This window comes from Aethalodelphis obliquidens, unplaced genomic scaffold (assembly GCF_003676395.1).
Source record: "Aethalodelphis obliquidens isolate GAN/ISIS:26980383/991018 unplaced genomic scaffold, ASM367639v1 scaffold14, whole genome shotgun sequence".
Taxonomy (NCBI): Eukaryota; Metazoa; Chordata; class Mammalia; order Artiodactyla; family Delphinidae; genus Aethalodelphis; species Aethalodelphis obliquidens.
In genome coordinates, this window is record NW_020837958.1 from 4,032,545 (window position 1) to 4,049,874 (window position 17,330).

The 17,330-nt window shown below is 39.2% G+C and overlaps 1 protein-coding gene across 27 annotated transcripts in view; it reads left to right on the forward strand.

Annotated features, from left to right (window-relative positions):
* The window catches only part of PHF21A (PHD finger protein 21A), a 194,100-nt gene that overhangs the window by 145,605 nt on the left and 31,165 nt on the right, over positions 1-17,330 (forward strand). For 23 of the 27 annotated variants that reach the window (XM_027114887.1, XM_027114886.1, XM_027114885.1 and 20 more), the window contains 2 exons: positions 822-911; positions 4,828-5,121. In XM_027114887.1, the coding sequence (XP_026970688.1) occupies positions 822-911; positions 4,828-5,121 (384 nt within the window). The remainder of the gene's footprint in view (positions 1-821; positions 912-4,827; positions 5,122-17,330) is intronic. The other 4 variants (XM_027114896.1, XM_027114907.1, XM_027114905.1 and 1 more) reach the window with 1 other exon arrangement.

A 17,330-nucleotide genomic window follows, 5' to 3' on the forward strand; every position in this document is an offset into this window, starting at 1 on the left:
GAGTTAGTTGGGCACTTAAAAATTTTTCAAGAAACTCACAAATAACAGTGTCCATGTCCAAGGTCCATCAGAAAGAAGATCCCTAGAAGGAAGAAGCACTTGAATAAAAATTGTTCTTGAGATTTCTAGGGTAAAACTGTCTAAAAACTGTTTTCAGAATATACCCAAATTGTAGTTTAAATGTCCGTTCTTAAAATGGAAGCTAAGAGCTCTTAGTGGCTTTCGAATAATGACCAGTGGTGAGTGAAACTAGAGGGCATTAAAGTGAAGCTTTACTACTTACCCAGGAATCTTTAGGGGAGTAACCAAATCACTCAGCCGGACGCTGAGAGTTAGAACATTCTCTATAGGAATAAAGCCGTTCACTGTTACGTAAAGCTCTTATATTAGGAAAAAGCCCATTTGTCCAGGCAGCAAGTTTGATTTTCTTTTGGATCCAGTGTTGACTTTTAAAATACATAAGTGCGGTAAAGCAATTATACCCCAATAAAGATGTTAAAAAAATAAAATAAAATAAAATACATAAGTGCAAGAGTTCTTGAACGTCAGAGGAAATTGTGATTGCTGAGCTTGCTGTGTTCTATGTTAGCTGTGTGAGGAAACAGAAATGAGGTCGGTTTACTTTATGGGGTAAAGCCTGCAAGCAGGAGAGTAAACAAGTTTCTTAAGGCAGTGTTAATTCAGATGATTAATTCTACGATGAAAGCTTATAGAAAATATTGTCTGATTGAGAGAATAGTGATGCTGAAACTACTTTAAGAATACCATCTTTGATATTGAATAATTATTTTCCTCTCTGATTTACTTTTCTCATTTTTTAGCAGGTTCAGGCAACACCTCCTCAGCCCATCAAAGTACCACAGTTTATCCCCCCTCCTAGACTCACTCCACGTCCAAACTTTCTTCCACAGGTGAGTAAATCAGTTGACAAGCCCAGTGATGGGTTAGGTGGGACAAAAATCCTTGTGAGCCCTTTCTAAGCAGCCTGTAATGCACTTGTCAATTCAGCTGTATTCAGATCCCACTTAGCTAAGGATTCTAGCTGCTGATCTCTATACCATGAAGAAGCTTTTTGTTTTTTTTTTTTTTTGGCTGCACTGCACAGCATGTGGGTCTTAGTTCCCTGACTAGGGATCGAACCCATGCCCGCTGCAGTGGAAGCTCCGAGTCTTAATCACTGGACCACCAGGGAGGTCCCACAAAAGAAGCTTTATTTATTTTTAATTGGAGTATAGTTGCTTTACAGTATTGTGTTAGTTTCTGCTGTATAGCAAAGTGAATCAGCTATATACAGCTATATACGTATATCCCCTCCTTTTTGAATTTCCTTCCCATTTAGGTCACCACAGAGCATTGAGTAGAGTTCCCTGTGCTATACAGTAGGTTCTCATTTGCTATCTGTTTTATATTTAGTAGTGTGTATATGTCAGTCTCAATCTCCCAGTTCATCCCACCCCCAACCCTTTCCCTCCTTGGTTCTCTACATCTGTGTGAGAAGAAGCTTGTTTTATCATCAGGGTTTCTTAACAATGATGAAAGCCTGTAGCAGAGGGATGTAAGGAAAGGGAAATTTTCCTAAATTTAAAATAATTACGATAGCACCATTTTAAACCTTAAAATGTTGACTTACTGGAAGAATTTAGCCAGAACTGCCTGCCAGTGGGGAAGGAACGCAGTTACCACTTCTTCCCCACAACCTCCCACCCCACTCTCTGTATGCCAGGGAGAGTAGGAAAGGAGACAATAGTGACACTAACTGGTAGGAAGCGTTCGGTTCTACTCTGGAAAGTGATGACATAGAGCATCATTCTTAAACACAAAGTCTTGATGATAAAGATTCAGACTAGGAAGCTGCACAGGGAACTTTCTACCTAGACCCAAGCAACTCTACCCATATTCTCATGAGAGTATTCTTCCAGCAATTGGCTGAACTCACCATTCTTATGGCAGAATGTCATGATTGTCCCAGTCTGGACCTTGAGAGGAGTTGACTTGCCTGGTAGAAAGATTGGGTGTTCCTGTCTGAAGCCTCAGCTTTCAGGCAAAGAGAGAAGGGAAAGGATGTGTGTGGTCAGTGGCCATAAGTGATTTCTGAATTGCCTCTGGGGAGGGGATGGGCAATGCTAACATAAGATTATTTCAATCGTCTATCAGATAAATTCTTAATGAATACCTTAGGTATCAAAAGAGCACTAAGAACTACGGATATGAAGTTTTCAAGATAGTTCTCAGCCTCATAGGGCTTCAGACACATGTACAGGCAATTACTGTGTCCATTATGGGAAGTACAGGGTAGTCTGAGAATCCATGGGAAGGACAGCCAACTCATTCTTAGAATATTACAGAAAGTTTCCTTGAAGAGTTGACATTCCATCTTAGACCTAAAATCCTAGTGAAGTTAGCTTGAGAAAGTTTTGGGGGAAGAAGAAAAATGTCCCAGGCAGAGAGAACAGCCTATATGCAAGTCCGCAATGCAGAGAGACATGTCGGCTTAAGGAACCAAAGGAAATTTGGTGTGGCCGAGCACAGTGGGCCATGTGGCTGACTCAGGCTAGAGTAAGGTGAGGCGGGAGAATCCCATAGGCCAAAGCCTTTGGAACCTTGTAGGCTGTATAGGAATTAGGGCCTTACCTAGGAACAGTGGGGCTCCATTAAATTACTTTCGAACAGGTACTTGACATGATCAGATTTTTGTTTTAGAAAATTCCCTCTTACCACTGTGTGGAGAATAGATTGGAGATTGTCAAGAATGTGGCAGGAAAAACAGGACATTGTCAGCAATAACAATAGCTAATATTTAGAGAATCTTGCTAATGTGCCACTTACTGCACTAGGCACTGTACATGGGTTATCTATTTTAATCCTCACAACAACTCTGTGAAAGTAGGTATTCAGATAAGAATCTAAGGCTTAGTCTTTGTTTTTCAAACGGTGGGGCATGACCCATTAGTAGGCTGTGAAATCAGTTTAGTGGATTGTAACCAGAGTTTTTAAGTAAAATGAACAAGTCAATAGGAAATGTTAGAGTATGTAGCACATAAGTGTTTTTTCATGAAGTTTTTATGTGAGAGAGGTATAGATAAATATCTATGTACACGGATTGGTTACAGCGTGAAACGTATTTCCTGTTGTGTATCCACAGCACACACTATAGGGTTGTCTTAGATGCAGCTAAGTATTCAGACTCACAAGACTATCAGAGGCCACACTTGGCACCAGTCTACTTGGAATGATATAGGACAGAAACCAGAGCTTGCCAGCAAGACAGCTTCTTCAGTAGGAATCCCTATAGCAGTCCATATAATAGTCTCTACGGCTGTCCAGGGACTGCTCAGGTACAGGGAAGTGAGATCTTTATCAGGTCAGTGGGAGAGCCACCCTAGCACAGAAATCTTATGCCTTACAGGAGCCTAATATATCTTATAACAATTCTATAGGCATGGCTTTCCAGGTCCCCGCAGTGGACAGGCACAGTTACAAGAGTCACCCCATTTCAGGAAGCCCAAAGCAGGGTGTCTCATCGTCTTTTTTTTTTTTTTAAACAACTTAAAAATGTTTATTTTTAATAACGTATTTCCATCTCTGCTTTTTTGCAAGTAATGGAAATGTTAGATTTGATTTAGCAGCAAGAGGTCATTTGTACCATAAGCAGTGTTGCCTGCTAACATAGTTGACATTCTTCCCTTATCAGGTTTCCAGGGGTATACAGCTAGAGAGTTAACTGAAGGTGAAATTCTTATGCATAAGGAGAAAGGATTTTGCCCACAGGTCACAGTTTAGAAAGTTTGAAAAATACTCTTAGAGAGATTAGGTGTGTTATCTTAGGTTACACAGCCAGCTAGTAAGTGGTAGAACCAGAATTTGAACCCAGGCAAGGCTGATCCCATGTTTTTAATCACAGTTTTCTGCCACTGTTTCAGTAAAGCAAACACAGCTAGAGTAGTGGTAGTGAGGATAGAAAGTAGACATATCTGAGAAGGATTTAGGAAGTAGAGGTAGAGTAGGAAGCATTAGGAATGATTCTGAAGTTTTTTTAGTAAGAAAGGGGCATTTACTGATGTAACGATTATAGGAAGAAGAAAAGATTGGAAGAAGAAGTTGATGAGTTTTGGACATGCTGATTTTGAACTTCTTGTGAAATTTCCAAGTAGAGATGTATAACAGGGAGTTGAATAAATGACTCTGAAGTTAAGGAACTGTGTGGTCCTGAGATACAAGTGTGGAAGTCTTTAGTATATAGATAGTAGTTGAAGCTGTAGGATGCAGTGAGAGTTCCCGGGAGGAGTGAGGACATTGAGAAGAAAAGGGGTACCAGGGCAAAACCCTGAGAAATATTTATATTTTGGATTGGGCAGAGGTAGAGGAAGCCACAAAGGAGACTTAGAGAAGGAGCACCCAAGAACAGGGAGTTAGAGGGCCAGAGATGGGAGTGAGCTGAGCTGTGGATATGAAGAAATTTAGAACGTGAATTAAGGGCAGTGGCAGCATTATTACCATACTGGGCACAAGTTCTGGGTGGGACCAGTCTCTGGATTAGGCATTTGACCTCAGCCCGAAGAGGCGGCATGGTATAGGAGAGGGAGCTACGGTTTGGAATCAGAAAAACTACATTCTGGGGTAACGTTTGCATCCTCTTAAGGGCTGATGCATCTTTGTAATATTATATATGCTGAGATCTATAGAATTGATAATACTAAAATGGATATTAATATTTGTACTGAACACCATTTCACTCACATATATAGTGTAGAGGATCTGGCAATGTCTAAGATTTATAGGACTTGAGAAGTTTAAGTAATGCAATAATTGTTCTTTCTTTCTCCATAGGTTCGACCTAAGCCTGTGGCCCAGAATAACATTCCTATTGCCCCAGCACCTCCTCCCATGCTTGCAGCTCCTCAACTTATCCAGAGGCCTGTCATGCTGACCAAGTTCACTCCCACGACCCTCCCTACCTCCCAGAATTCCATCCACCCCGTCCGTGTCGTCAATGGGCAGACTGCAACCATAGCCAAAACGTTCCCCATGGCCCAGCTCACCAGCATTGTGATAGCTACTCCAGGCACCAGACTCGCTGGACCTCAAACTGTACAGCTTAGCAAGCCAAGCCTTGAAAAACAGGTACAGGCAAGAGTACGCACCTGCTTTGGGCAGTAGCTTTGCCGTTGAGGCTGGTCAGTCTGTAAGGGGTCTTTATCTTCTCAGCGGCTCCTTATGTTAGCACCATTGTCTGTTACTTATCATGTGATAATTTATCCACAATGCAAAAGGGCTGTTCTTACTGAAGAAAGTTGGGTTGCTTTACCCACCATCCCCTTATACATGAATTTTGATTCCTGTGTGAATGAGCTCCCCCTGCTGCTTCTGAAGCAGAAATTCACAGATGGGTTCTGCTGCCCTCAGTCAGGAAGCACAGATAAGGTAGTAAACAGAAAATGCTATATTCATTTCGGCCCAGTAAGAATCCAGATGAGGATATCACTATGAAAGTTAGGAAGAATGAACAAAGCAAGGAAAAGGATTTCATTTCAAAGATTTTCCCTGGTTATTACAGATAGTGAGGAGCCAATGAAAAAATTAAGATTTCTAAAATTCATTCTTTTAACTCTAGAGGATACAGACATTTTAGCTCAGATATTGAAGCCTTTCATTTATATTTCTAAAATCAGATTTTCTCCTAAAAACACAAGTCTGTAGAAATACAGGTAACCTCCAAAGATACATAAGGGTTCTATGACAGAAAGATTTCTGAAACCAAGAAGAAGGATTTATAGGCAGTCACCATATTCTATTTAAAGAAAGACCAGTGACAAGAAAGAAGAATTGTGGAAAGAAAAGCTCTTTCAAGAAAGTTGATTTAAAAAGTCATTGCCCTATTTCTTATTGCTCAGGCTTGAGTTCTCATTCAACTGAAAATAGTCTCTGGTGATCCTGAATCTTCTGCTTCTGGATGGCTGACCATGATTCAGAGAGGCTGGCCAGATGGTGGGGAATGAGAAGGCTTCCTGCTGCCTTGGCCACCTTGAACAGAGGAGCCTTATGCATGGAATACCAGCTTTCTGCCCAGGCAGCTCATAAATGCAGCCGATCTGGCACTAAGAACCTGGGTACCAAAATCTCGTACCAAGAAATACCAGCAAGAACACATCTCTGTTCCTGGGGAGGCTACTCAAACCCCCAGAAATGCTTTGAGGAACATTTAGAGATAAATTACTTACATGTATTTTAGATCAGGAGTTTTCAAATTTATTATCAGCAGAACTTCAATATTAAAATAATGAAAGTAAGATGCCCAAGCTTAGGAGTTTGGGTGGGGGCATGTTTGTAGACCAGCTGCCATCATGTCCCGTGCTGGCTATCAAAGGACGACCTCTGAGGAGCATTAGAGTTGTAAAGAATGTGGTTTCAAAACATTATTTTATTTATTTATTTAAATTTATTTATTTAGTTAGTTTTGGCTGCGTTGGGTCTTCGTTGCAGGTCGTGGGCTTTCTCTGGTTGTGGCGAGAAGAAGCTACTCTGCTGTGGTGTGCAGACTTCTCGTTGTGGTGGCTTCTCTTGTTGTGGAGCATGGTCTCTAGGTGCGCAAGCTTCAGTAGTTGTGGCACGCGGGCTCAGTAGCTGTGGCTTGCGGGCTCTAGAGTGCAGGCTCAGTAGTTGTGGTGCACGGGCTTAGTTGCTCCGCGGCATGTGGGATCTTCGCGGACCAGGGCTCAAACCCGTGTCCCATGCATTGGCAGGCAGATTCTTTTTTTTTTTTTAATTAATTAATTTATTTATTTATTTTTGGCTGTGTTGGGTCTTCGTTTCTGTGCGAGGGCTTTCTCTAGTTGCAGCAAGCGGGGGCCATTCTTCATCGCGGTGTGTGGGCCTCTCACTGTCGCAGCCTCTCTTGTTGCGGAGCATAAGCTCCAGACGCGCAGGCTCAGTAGTTGTGGCTCACGGGCCTAGTTGCTCCGCGGCATGTGGGATCTTCCCAGACCAGGGCTCGAACCCGTGTCCCCTGCATCGGCAGGCAGATTCTTAACCACTGCGCCACCAGGGAAGTCCCTCAAAACGTTATTTTAAATTATTAAATACTATTTCTCTTTGACCTCGTTTTTGATAAAGATATTTTTAGGAGACAAGAATCTTCAGTTTCATTTCATTTTTACATTTCTTATTTTTTCTGATTACAAAGATGATACCTGTTCACCGTAAAGGAAAGCTCAAACGTTACAGAAATATATATTGTAGAAATGTATCCCTTCATAATCATTGAAGAGAGTAAATTTCTCCCATAATTTTACCCTCCAAAGTTGCTATTAGCAGTTTAGATTATATTCCTCCACATATTTTCTTTCTAAAGGAAAATACAAAATCAAACTGTATATTACTTTGTAACTTGCTTTTTCTTCTTATTAAATCTTGAATATCTTTTCATATCCCAGCCTTACATATTGATAGAGCTTTTCATTTTAATTATAAAAATATCATAAAAAGGTATCCATGAATTCTTAAAAATCAAAAAAAAATTATTTTCTAGCAGTGAATTCCATGGTCTTTCTTCTTGTTGATCTAATAGAGGAATGTAGTCATTGCTGTTTTAGTTTAGCAGGCCACCTGGCACAGCAGTCTTACAGGTTATCAAGCTCAGTCAGCAAGGATTCTCTTCAGACTCCATTCTCAGAATTCTCTTACTTCAGATCTTTCCACTATCCTCTTTTTTTTTTTTCCATGTTTCATTTCCAGTATCTTATTTATAGCTGTTAAGAGATCCCATAGATGAGCATTATGTAGCCATGGAAGTACCACTTACAGCCTACTCATAGAGTTATCAAAACCTGTGTCCAACATTCTCTCTGTGGCCAGGCTAGATGGGTTCCTTTCTGCTTGCTACTCTTTTGTTTAGGGTGATAACAGTCACTTAATAAAAAATGTTGATTCTGTGCCAGCTGCCATGCGACATGTGCTAACACAAGGGTTGGGAGGTCAAAGCCTGTACCCTCACAGAGCTTGGTCTGGGGCAGGCACTGTGGCTCTGCCTCCAGGGGAGGAAGCATGGCAGGTCGTGTAGTTTCACATAGGCATAGGAAAGGGAGAGGCAGCGTCAGCTGTAACAACAGTGGTCTCACTTCTCCTTCCCGCCATCAGGCATCCCCAACTTCCTTATCCACCCTAGATAAGAGAACCTGTCTTATCCCTTATCAGAAGCCACATTACCTTGTGGCTGTGAGAAACTGAGTGGTAGAGTTTAAAGAGCTTTGAGGCTAGAAACATACTTAGGCAGAAAGGCAGATAAAGCCAGACAGACTTATATCATGGCCCCCACACTGCCTCCTGTTATGTCTTTGTCCTCTCCAGCACTCTGTGAAATGGGGCTAAACACCTGTGGATGGCGGAATGACGTAAAGAGCTTAAAGTCCGTTAGACTGTGTCTGACGCATTTAGTTCTCAGGGATTATGTTCATTTCTTATCCACGTCACCCCACCCCAATCCCTGCAACAAAGACATCTATGTATGTCCCTAAGGCTAGGCTACTGAAAAAAATCCTAGGTTGTATGGGAAAATTTGTCAGATTGCCACCCATTCCCCTACTTCCATCTATATTTTGTATAGGAACCTACACAGTGTCCTCTAAAAAAAAGAGTACTTCCAAGTTGAGAGTATTATCCAATGTATTAGCCTCAGATCCCAGTCTTCTCTTTAAGGAAACTTGAGGTGGTAACTCTTTGCCCTCAATCCAAATTTTTTTAACCTTGATTGATGAAACTTTGTACATTTAAAAAATTTTCAAGCGCCTAACTTTCATTATTCATGCAGCCCAGCCTTAAAAGATGAATTTGTAATTCAGGGGTATAAATGGCTAATTTAGTTCTATTCAGAGTTTTTGGTTTTTATCTTTGTAAAACCAAAAAAGAACAGGATTTGCAAATTCGTACAGGTGCCAAGTAGGAAATATATCAATAAACGAGTAAAACAGACTGGGAGTAAACAAGTAGATTTTTTTTCACTTCCAATGGGAACATGAGTACAAGAGATATCCCACTCTTAATTTCTTTGAAATAGTAAGACAAGTATGACAAAATCAACAATTTGGCCTTGGTGTCAAGAAGATAATAGAAAGTAGAAGAGACTGTGGTAAAGTGCAAAGTAATATACTCCATCTCAAGGAGGCAGCAACTTTTTGACAGTAGCCAGTTTTTATCATATAAAAACTTTTTCAAGAAAAGCCAGAAATCCAGATATTTTGAGAGATTTCAAGATATACTTTTGAGATTAAAAACAAATAAAAATAAAATAAATAAAAAATTAAAAAGTATATATATATATCAGTAACTGTTTAAACACCATGTAGGCAAAAAATAACACCTGCCGGACAGCTTCACCTCTGGATAGTGGTTTATAATCTCTGATAGAGACCATACTTTTAGCTTAATCTTTTTTGTTTGTTTGTTTCCCAACCTAATTGTTTTTTTAATTGAGGCGAAATTCTCATCACATCAAATTAACCATGTTAAAGTGAACAACTCAGTGGCATTTAGTACTTTCACAGTGTTGTGCAACTACCACCTCTGTCTAGTTCCAAAACATTTTTATTACCCCAAAATGAAACTCAGTACTCATTAAGTAGTTACTCCTCATTTGCTCCTCCCCTGCCTCTAGCAATAACCAATCTGCTTTCTGTCTCTATAAATTTACCTATTCTGGGTATTTCATATAGATGGACTCTTACAGTATGTGACCTTTTGTATCTGGTTTCTTTACTTAGCATAATGTTTTAAGATTTATCCATATTGTAACATGTATTAGTACTCCATTCCTTTTTAATAGTCAAATAGTATTCCATTTGTATGTATATACCACAATTTGTTTATCCATTCACCCATTGATAGATTTGGATTATTTTTGGCTATTGGGAATAGTGTTGCTGTGAATATTAATGCACTAGTATTTGTTTGAGCACTTATTTCCCATTCTTTGGGGTATATACCTACAAGTGGAATTGCTGGATCATATGGTAATTCTATGTTTAACTTTTTGAGGAACTGCCAAACTGTTTTCCACAGCAACTGAATCAGTTTACATTCCCACCAGCAAGGTATAAGTGTTCCATTTTCTTCACCTCCTTACCAACACTTATTATTTTCCTTTTTAAAAAAATTATAGCCATCCTAGTGAGTGTGAAATGATATCACATTGTGATTTTGATTTGCATTTCCCTAATAATTAATGTTGTTGAGCATCTTTTCATGTGCTCGTTGGCCATATGTAAATTTTCTTTGGAGAAATCTCTGAGTTCTTTGCCGGTTTTTAAACTGGGTTGTTCATGTTTTTGTTGTTGAGTTGTAAGAGTTCTTTATATAATCTGGATACTGGATCCTTATCAGATATGTAACTTGAAAACATTTTCTCTCAATGTATAGGTTGTCTTTTCACTTTCTAATGTCCTTTGATGCACAGAAGTTTTTAAATTTTTTCTTTTGTTGCTTGTGCTTTTGGTGTCATAACTAAGAATCCATTGTCACATCTAAGGTCATGAAGATGTATCCCTAATTTTTCTTCTAAGAGTTGTATGGTTTTAGCTCTTATATTTAGGTCAGTAATCCATTTTGACTTAATTTCTGTATATAGGGTGAAACAAGGGTCCAACTTTATTCTTTTGCAGGTGGATATCCAGTTCTCCCAGCACTATTTGTTGAAGAAACTATTCTGTCCCCATTTGAATGATCATTGCATCATTATTGAAAATCTATTGGCCATGGATGTATGGGTTTATTTCTGGACTCTCAGTCCTATTCTGTTGGTCTATATGTCTGTCCTTATGCCAGTACCAACCACACTGTCTTAATTGCTATAGTTTTGTAGTAAGTTTTGACATTGGGAAATATGAATCCTCCAACTTTTTTCTTTTTCAATATTGTTTTGGCTATTCAGGGACCCTTACAGCTCTACATGAACTTGAGAATTGGCTTTTCCAGTCTTTCTGCAAAAAAAGGGTGGGGTAGGGGGCTGTTGGAATTTTGATAGGAATTCTTTTGAATCTGTAGATTGCTTTGCATAGTATTGCCATCTGGGCAATACTCTGTGTTCCAGTCCTTGAACATGATGTCTTTCCATTTACTTAGGTTTTCTTTATTTCTTCAGCAGTGTTTTATACTTTTCAGTGTACAAGTCTTTCACCTCCTTGGTTAAATTTACTCCTAGGTTTTCTTTTTGTTTTTTTAAATAAATTTATTTATTTTTTATTTGTTTATTTTTGGCTGTGTTGGGTCTTTGTTGCTGCGTGCAGGCTTTCTCTAGTTGTGGCGAGTGGGGGCTATTCTTCATTGTGGTGTGCAGGCTTCTCATTGTAGTGGCTTCTCTTGTTGCAGAGCATGGGCTTTAGGCACGCGGGCTTCAGTAGTTGTGGCACATGGGCTCAGTAGTTGTGGCTCACAGGCTCTAGATCACAGGCTCAGTAGTTGTGGCACACAGGCTTAGTTGCTGTGTGGCATGTGGGATCTTCCTGGACCAGGGCTCGAACCCATGTCTTCTGCATTGGCAGGTGGATTCTTAACCACTGCACCACCAGGGAAGTCCCTATTCCTATGTATTTTATTCTTTTGGATGATATTGTAAATTGAGTTGTTTTTTTAATTTCCTATTAGGATTGTTCATTGCTATCATGAATTACCATGTATTAGAAATACCGCTGGTTTTTGTGTTGATCTTGTACCTCACAATTTTCCTGAATTCATTTATTAGCTATAGTAGTTGTTTTGTGGAATCTTTAGGATTTTATGTATATATAAGATCATGTCCTCTGCAAAAAGAGATAGTTTTATGTGTTCCTTTCCAATTTGGATGCCTTATATTTCTTTTTCTTGCCTAATTGCTCTGGCTAGAATTTCCACTATAATGTTGAATAGCAGTGATGAAAGTGGGCATACATCTCTTGTTCCTGATCTCAGAGGGAAAGCTTTCAGTATTTCACCATTGAGTATGATGCTAGCTGTAGTTTCACATAAATGCCCTTTATAAAGTTGAGGACATTCCCTTCTGTTCCTAGTTTTCTGAGTGTTCGTATCATGAATGGGTGTTGGATTTTCACAGATGCTCTTTCTGCATTAACTGAGATGATCATATCGTTTTTCTTTGCCTTCATTTATTAACGTGGTATATTACATTGATTTTTTTAAAAATATCTTCCATTCCTAGGATAAGTTCCACATTGTCATTGTGTATCATCCTTTTAATATGCTGTTGGATTCAGTTTGCTAGTATTTTATTGAGAACTTTTGCATCTATATTCATGACAGATATTGGTCTGTAATTTTCTATTATTGTGGTGTCTTTGTCTGGCTTTGGTATCAGGATAATGCTGGCCTCATAGAATGAGTTAGAAAGTGTTTTCTGCTCTTCTATTTTTTGGAAAAGTTTGAGAAGGATTGGTGTTAATTCTTTAACTGTTTGGTAGAATTCACCAGAGAAGCTGTCTGGTCCTGGACTTTTCTTTTTTGGGAGGTTTTTTTTTTTTTTTTTTGCGGTACGTGGGCCTCTCACTGTCGGTGGCCTCTCCTGTTGCAGAGCACAGGCTCCGGACGCGCAGGCTCAGTGGCCATGGCTCACGGACCTAGCTGCTCCGTGGCATGTGGGATCTTCCCGGACTGGGACACGAACCTGTGTCCCCTGCATCGGCAGGCGGACTCTCAACCACTGCGCCACCAGGGAAGCCCTTGAGAGGATTTTGATTACTGTTTCAGTCTCTTTAGTTGTTATAGGTCTGTTGACATTTTCTATTTCTTCTTGAGTCAGTTTGGTAATTTGTATGTTTATAAGAATTTATCCATTTCATCTGATATCCATTTCATATGTTATCTGATTGTTTTTTTAATTGAAGTATAGTTGACTTACAGTATTGTGTTAATTACTGCTGTACAGCAAAGTGCTTCAGTTATACATATATATACATTCCTTTTTATATTCTTTTCCATTATGGTTTATCATAGGATATTGAATATAGTTCTCTGTGCTATACAGTAGGACCTTGTTGTTTATCCATTCTATACATAAAAGCTTACATCTGCTAACCCCAGCCTCTCACTCCATCCCTTCCCCAATCCAGTCCCCCTTGGCAACCTGTTGGTGTACAGTTGATCAGTGTATTCTCTTATAATCCTTTTTATTTCTATAAGATTGGTAGTAATGTCCCCACTTTTATTTCTGATTTTTGTTACTTGTGTCTTCTCTCTTTTTTCCTTATTCTGTCTTATTAAAGATTTTTCAATTTTGTTGATCTTTTCAAAGAATCAACTTTTGGTTTCATTAATTCTGTCGTTTTTCTATTCTCCAATTCATTTATCTCCGCTCTAATTTTTATTATTTCCTGCCTTCTGCTAGCTCTGTGTTTAGTTCTTCTTTTCTAGTTCCTTAAGCTGTAAATTTAGGTTATTTAGGTTATAAGCATTTAGATTTGAATGCTTTCTTATTTTTTATGTACAGACTATTACAGCTTTAAATTTCCCTCTGACCAGTGCTTTCACTGCATCTCATCAGTTCTGGTATGTTTATTTTCATTTTCATTCTTCAGGGAGATAGAAAGTTTCCCTAGTGATTTCTTCTTTGTTCCACTGGTTGTTTAAAAGTATGTTTTTTAGGGACTTCCCTGGTGGGCCAGTGGCTAAGACTCCACGCTCCCAGTGCAGGGGGCCCGGGTTCGATCCTTGGTCGGGGAACTAGATCCCACATGCTGCAACTAAAGGTTCACATGCTGCAGCTAAAGGTCCCGAATGCCGCAACTAAAGAAAAAAGGATCCCGCATGCCACAACAAAGATCCTGCATGCCACAACTAAGACCCGGCACAGCCAAATAAAAGTATGTTGTTTAATTTCTACATACTTAAAATTTTTCTGGTATTCCTTTATATTGACTTCTAGCTTCTTTCTGTTGTCATCAGAAAAAATACTTCATATGACTTCAGTCTTTTAAAATTTATTAGGATTTGTTTTGTGGCCTAAAATATGGTCTATCCTGAAGAATGTTTCATGTGTACTTGAGAAGAACGTGTATTCTGTTGTTGTTGAGTAGGCTGTTCTTTATGTCTCTTAGGTCTAGTTGGTTTATAGTGTTGTTTAAGTCCTCTGTTTCCTTATTGATCTTCTTTCTATGTGTGCTTTCCATTATTTAAAGTGAGGTATTAAAGTCTTTAATTATTATTATAGAACTGTGTATTTCTCCCCTCAATTCTGTCAGTATATGCATCATATATTTTGAGACTCTGTTGTTTGGTGCATATATATTTGAAATTGTCATATCTTTTTGATAAATTGACTCTTTTATCAATATATAATGACCTTTTTTGTCTCCTGTAATGGTTTTTGACTTACAGTGAATTTTGTCTGATATTAGCATAGCCATCTCTGTACTCTTTTGGTTACTATTTGTGTGCAGTATCTTTTTCCATCCTTTGATGGATACCTTTCTATGTCTTTGGCTCTAAAATGTATCTCTTGTAGATAGCATATTGTTGGATCTTGTGTTTTTTTGTTTTTTGTTTTTAACATTTATTTATTTTTTTCACTGTGTTGGATCTTTGTTGCTGTGTGTGGGCTTTTCTCTTGTTGTGATGAGGAGGTGCTACTCTTCATTGCAGTGCGCAGGCTTCTCATTGCAGTGGCTTCTCTTGTTGCAGAGCATGGGCCCTAGGCGGGCAGGCTCAGTAGTTGTGGTGCACAGGCTTAGTTGCTCCGCAGCACGTGGTATCTTCCCAGGCCAAGGCTCGAACCCGTGTCCCCTACATTGGCAGGCAGATTCTTAACCAATGTGCCACCAGGGAAGTCCCGGATCTTGTTTCCTTAATCCATTCTGCCACTCTCTGTTGTTTAATTGGTGAGTTTAATCCAGTTACATTTAAAGTGATTACTGATAGGCAAGGATTTATGCCATTTTGCTCTTTGTTTTCTACATGTCTTATGTCTTTTTTGGACCCCAGTTCCTCCAATACTGCCATCTTTTGTGTGTGTGTGTGTTTTTTTTTTTACACCAGTGTATGTACTTTTTTGATGCTCTCCTCATTTCCTTTTCTGTATGTTTTAGTTATTTTCTTAATGGTTACCATGGGGACTATAGATAACATTCATAAATTTTTAACAATGTAATTTAATTTGATCCCAGCTTAGCTTCAGTAGTATACAAAATCTCTGCTCCTATACAGCTCTGGCCAGCCCCCTTTTATGTTGTTACGGTCTCACATTGCATCTTTATATATTGTGTGGCCACTAATACATATTTATAATTTTTTCATTCATTTCTCTTTTAAATCATATAGGAAGCAAAAAGAAAAGTTACAAATCAAAGATACAGTAATACTGGATTTTATATTAACCTATGTAGTTACCTTTATTGGAGTTTTTTTTTCTTGTTTGGCTTCAAGTTACTGTCTAGGGTCTTTTTATTTAACCTGAAGAACTCTAAAGGGAGTTCTTTTAGGACAGGTCTACTTGCAGTGAACTCCCTTTGCTTTTTGCAGGAAATGGAGTTCTCGGTTAATAGTCTTTTTTCTGTCAGAACTTTAATTGTGTATTTATTTATTTTGGCTGTGCTGCACAGCATGCAGGATCTTAGTTCCCTGACCAGGGATGGAACCTGTGCCCCCTGCGGTGGAAGTGTGGAGTCTTAACCACTGGACCGGCAGGGAAGCCCCCTCAGCACTTTAAATGTGTCATCCCACTGCCTTGTGGTCTCTGGTTCTGATGAGAAATTGACTGTTAATCTTATTGAGGACCCTTACATGTGATGCATCATTTTGCTTTTGCTGCTTTCAAGATTCTCTCTTTGGCTTTTGACAGTGTGATTATACTGTGTTTCAGTATGAGTGTCTTTGAGTTTATCCTACTTGGAGGTCACTGAGCTTCTTGGATGTGTACAGGCATACCTTGGAGATATTGTGGATTCAGTTCCACACCACCACAATAAAGCAGGTAAAGGTAGTCACATGAATTTTCTGGTTTCTCAGTGCATATCCAAGTTATGTTTACACTATACTGTAGTCTACTGAGTGTGCAATAGCATTATGTCAAAAAACAATGTATATACCTTAATTTAAAAATACTTTATTGCTAAAAAATGCTCACCATCATCTGAACCTTTATCACATAATCTTTTTGCAGTGAGATCACTGATCACAGATCACCATGACAAGTATGATAATAATGAAAATGTTTGAAATATTGTGAGAATTACCAAAACTTGACACAGAGACAGGGTTGCCACGTACTTTCGGTTTGTAAAAAATGCAGTATCTGCAAAGTGCAATAAAGTGAAGTGCGATAAATAAATAAAATGAGGTATGCCTGTAGATTCATATGTTTCATCAAATTTGGGAAGTTTACAGCTGTTATTTCTTCAAATATTTCTGCTTCTTTCTGTCTGTCCTTTCCCCCTGGGAGTCTATAATGCATATGTTGGTATGCTTGACAATGTCTCACAGGTTTCTTAGGCTCTGTACTTTTTCTACATTCTTTTTTCTGTCTGCTCCTTAGACTGGAAATTTCAGTTATCCTGTCTTCAGGTTCACTGATTCTTTCTTTTGCCTGACCCCTTAATGAATTTATCATTTCAGCTATTATATTTTTCAGCTCTAGATTTCTATTTGGTTCTTTTAAATAATTTCTATGTCTTTATTAACATTTTCTTTTTGGTGAGACATTGTTCTTCTGGATGTTTTTTTTTTTCCCGGTACGCGGGCCTCTCACTGTTGTAGCCTCTCCCGTTGCGGAGCACAGGCTCCAGACGCGCAGGCTCAGTGGCCATGGCTCACGGGCCCAGCCACTCCGCGGCATGTGGGATCTTCCCAGACCAGGGCACGAACCCGTGTCCCCTGCATCAGCAGGCGGACTCTCAACCACTGCGCCACCAGGGAAGCCCTCTTCTGGAATTTTTTTAGTTCTTTGTTCCTGGTTTCTTTTAGCTCTTTGAGCATATTTAAGGCAGTTGACTGCTACCCCAGTTCTCCTCCTACCCCAGGGTTTACTGCTGTTAATTGTTGAGAGCTGCAGTTGTTTGTTTAGTGCCTTTTCCAAACTATTTTTGCAAATACTATTTCTTGTCATGTGTGGTTATTGAAATTTCTGTTCTATTAGATTTACTTAAACAACTGGAGCCAAAAAGAAGAAAAAGGTAGTAATAAGTAAATTAAAATAAAAACAGAAAATCCTTTCTTGGTCTTTGCAGATTGGCTTTGAGCAGGGGGCATTCCTTCAATGCTAAGCCAGGCCACCTGTAACTGTGTCTTAGACTTCACCTCTTTCTTGGACAGAGCTCAAAGATCAGCCAGAGGTACAAGCTTAGGGTTCTCTCAGCTTTTTT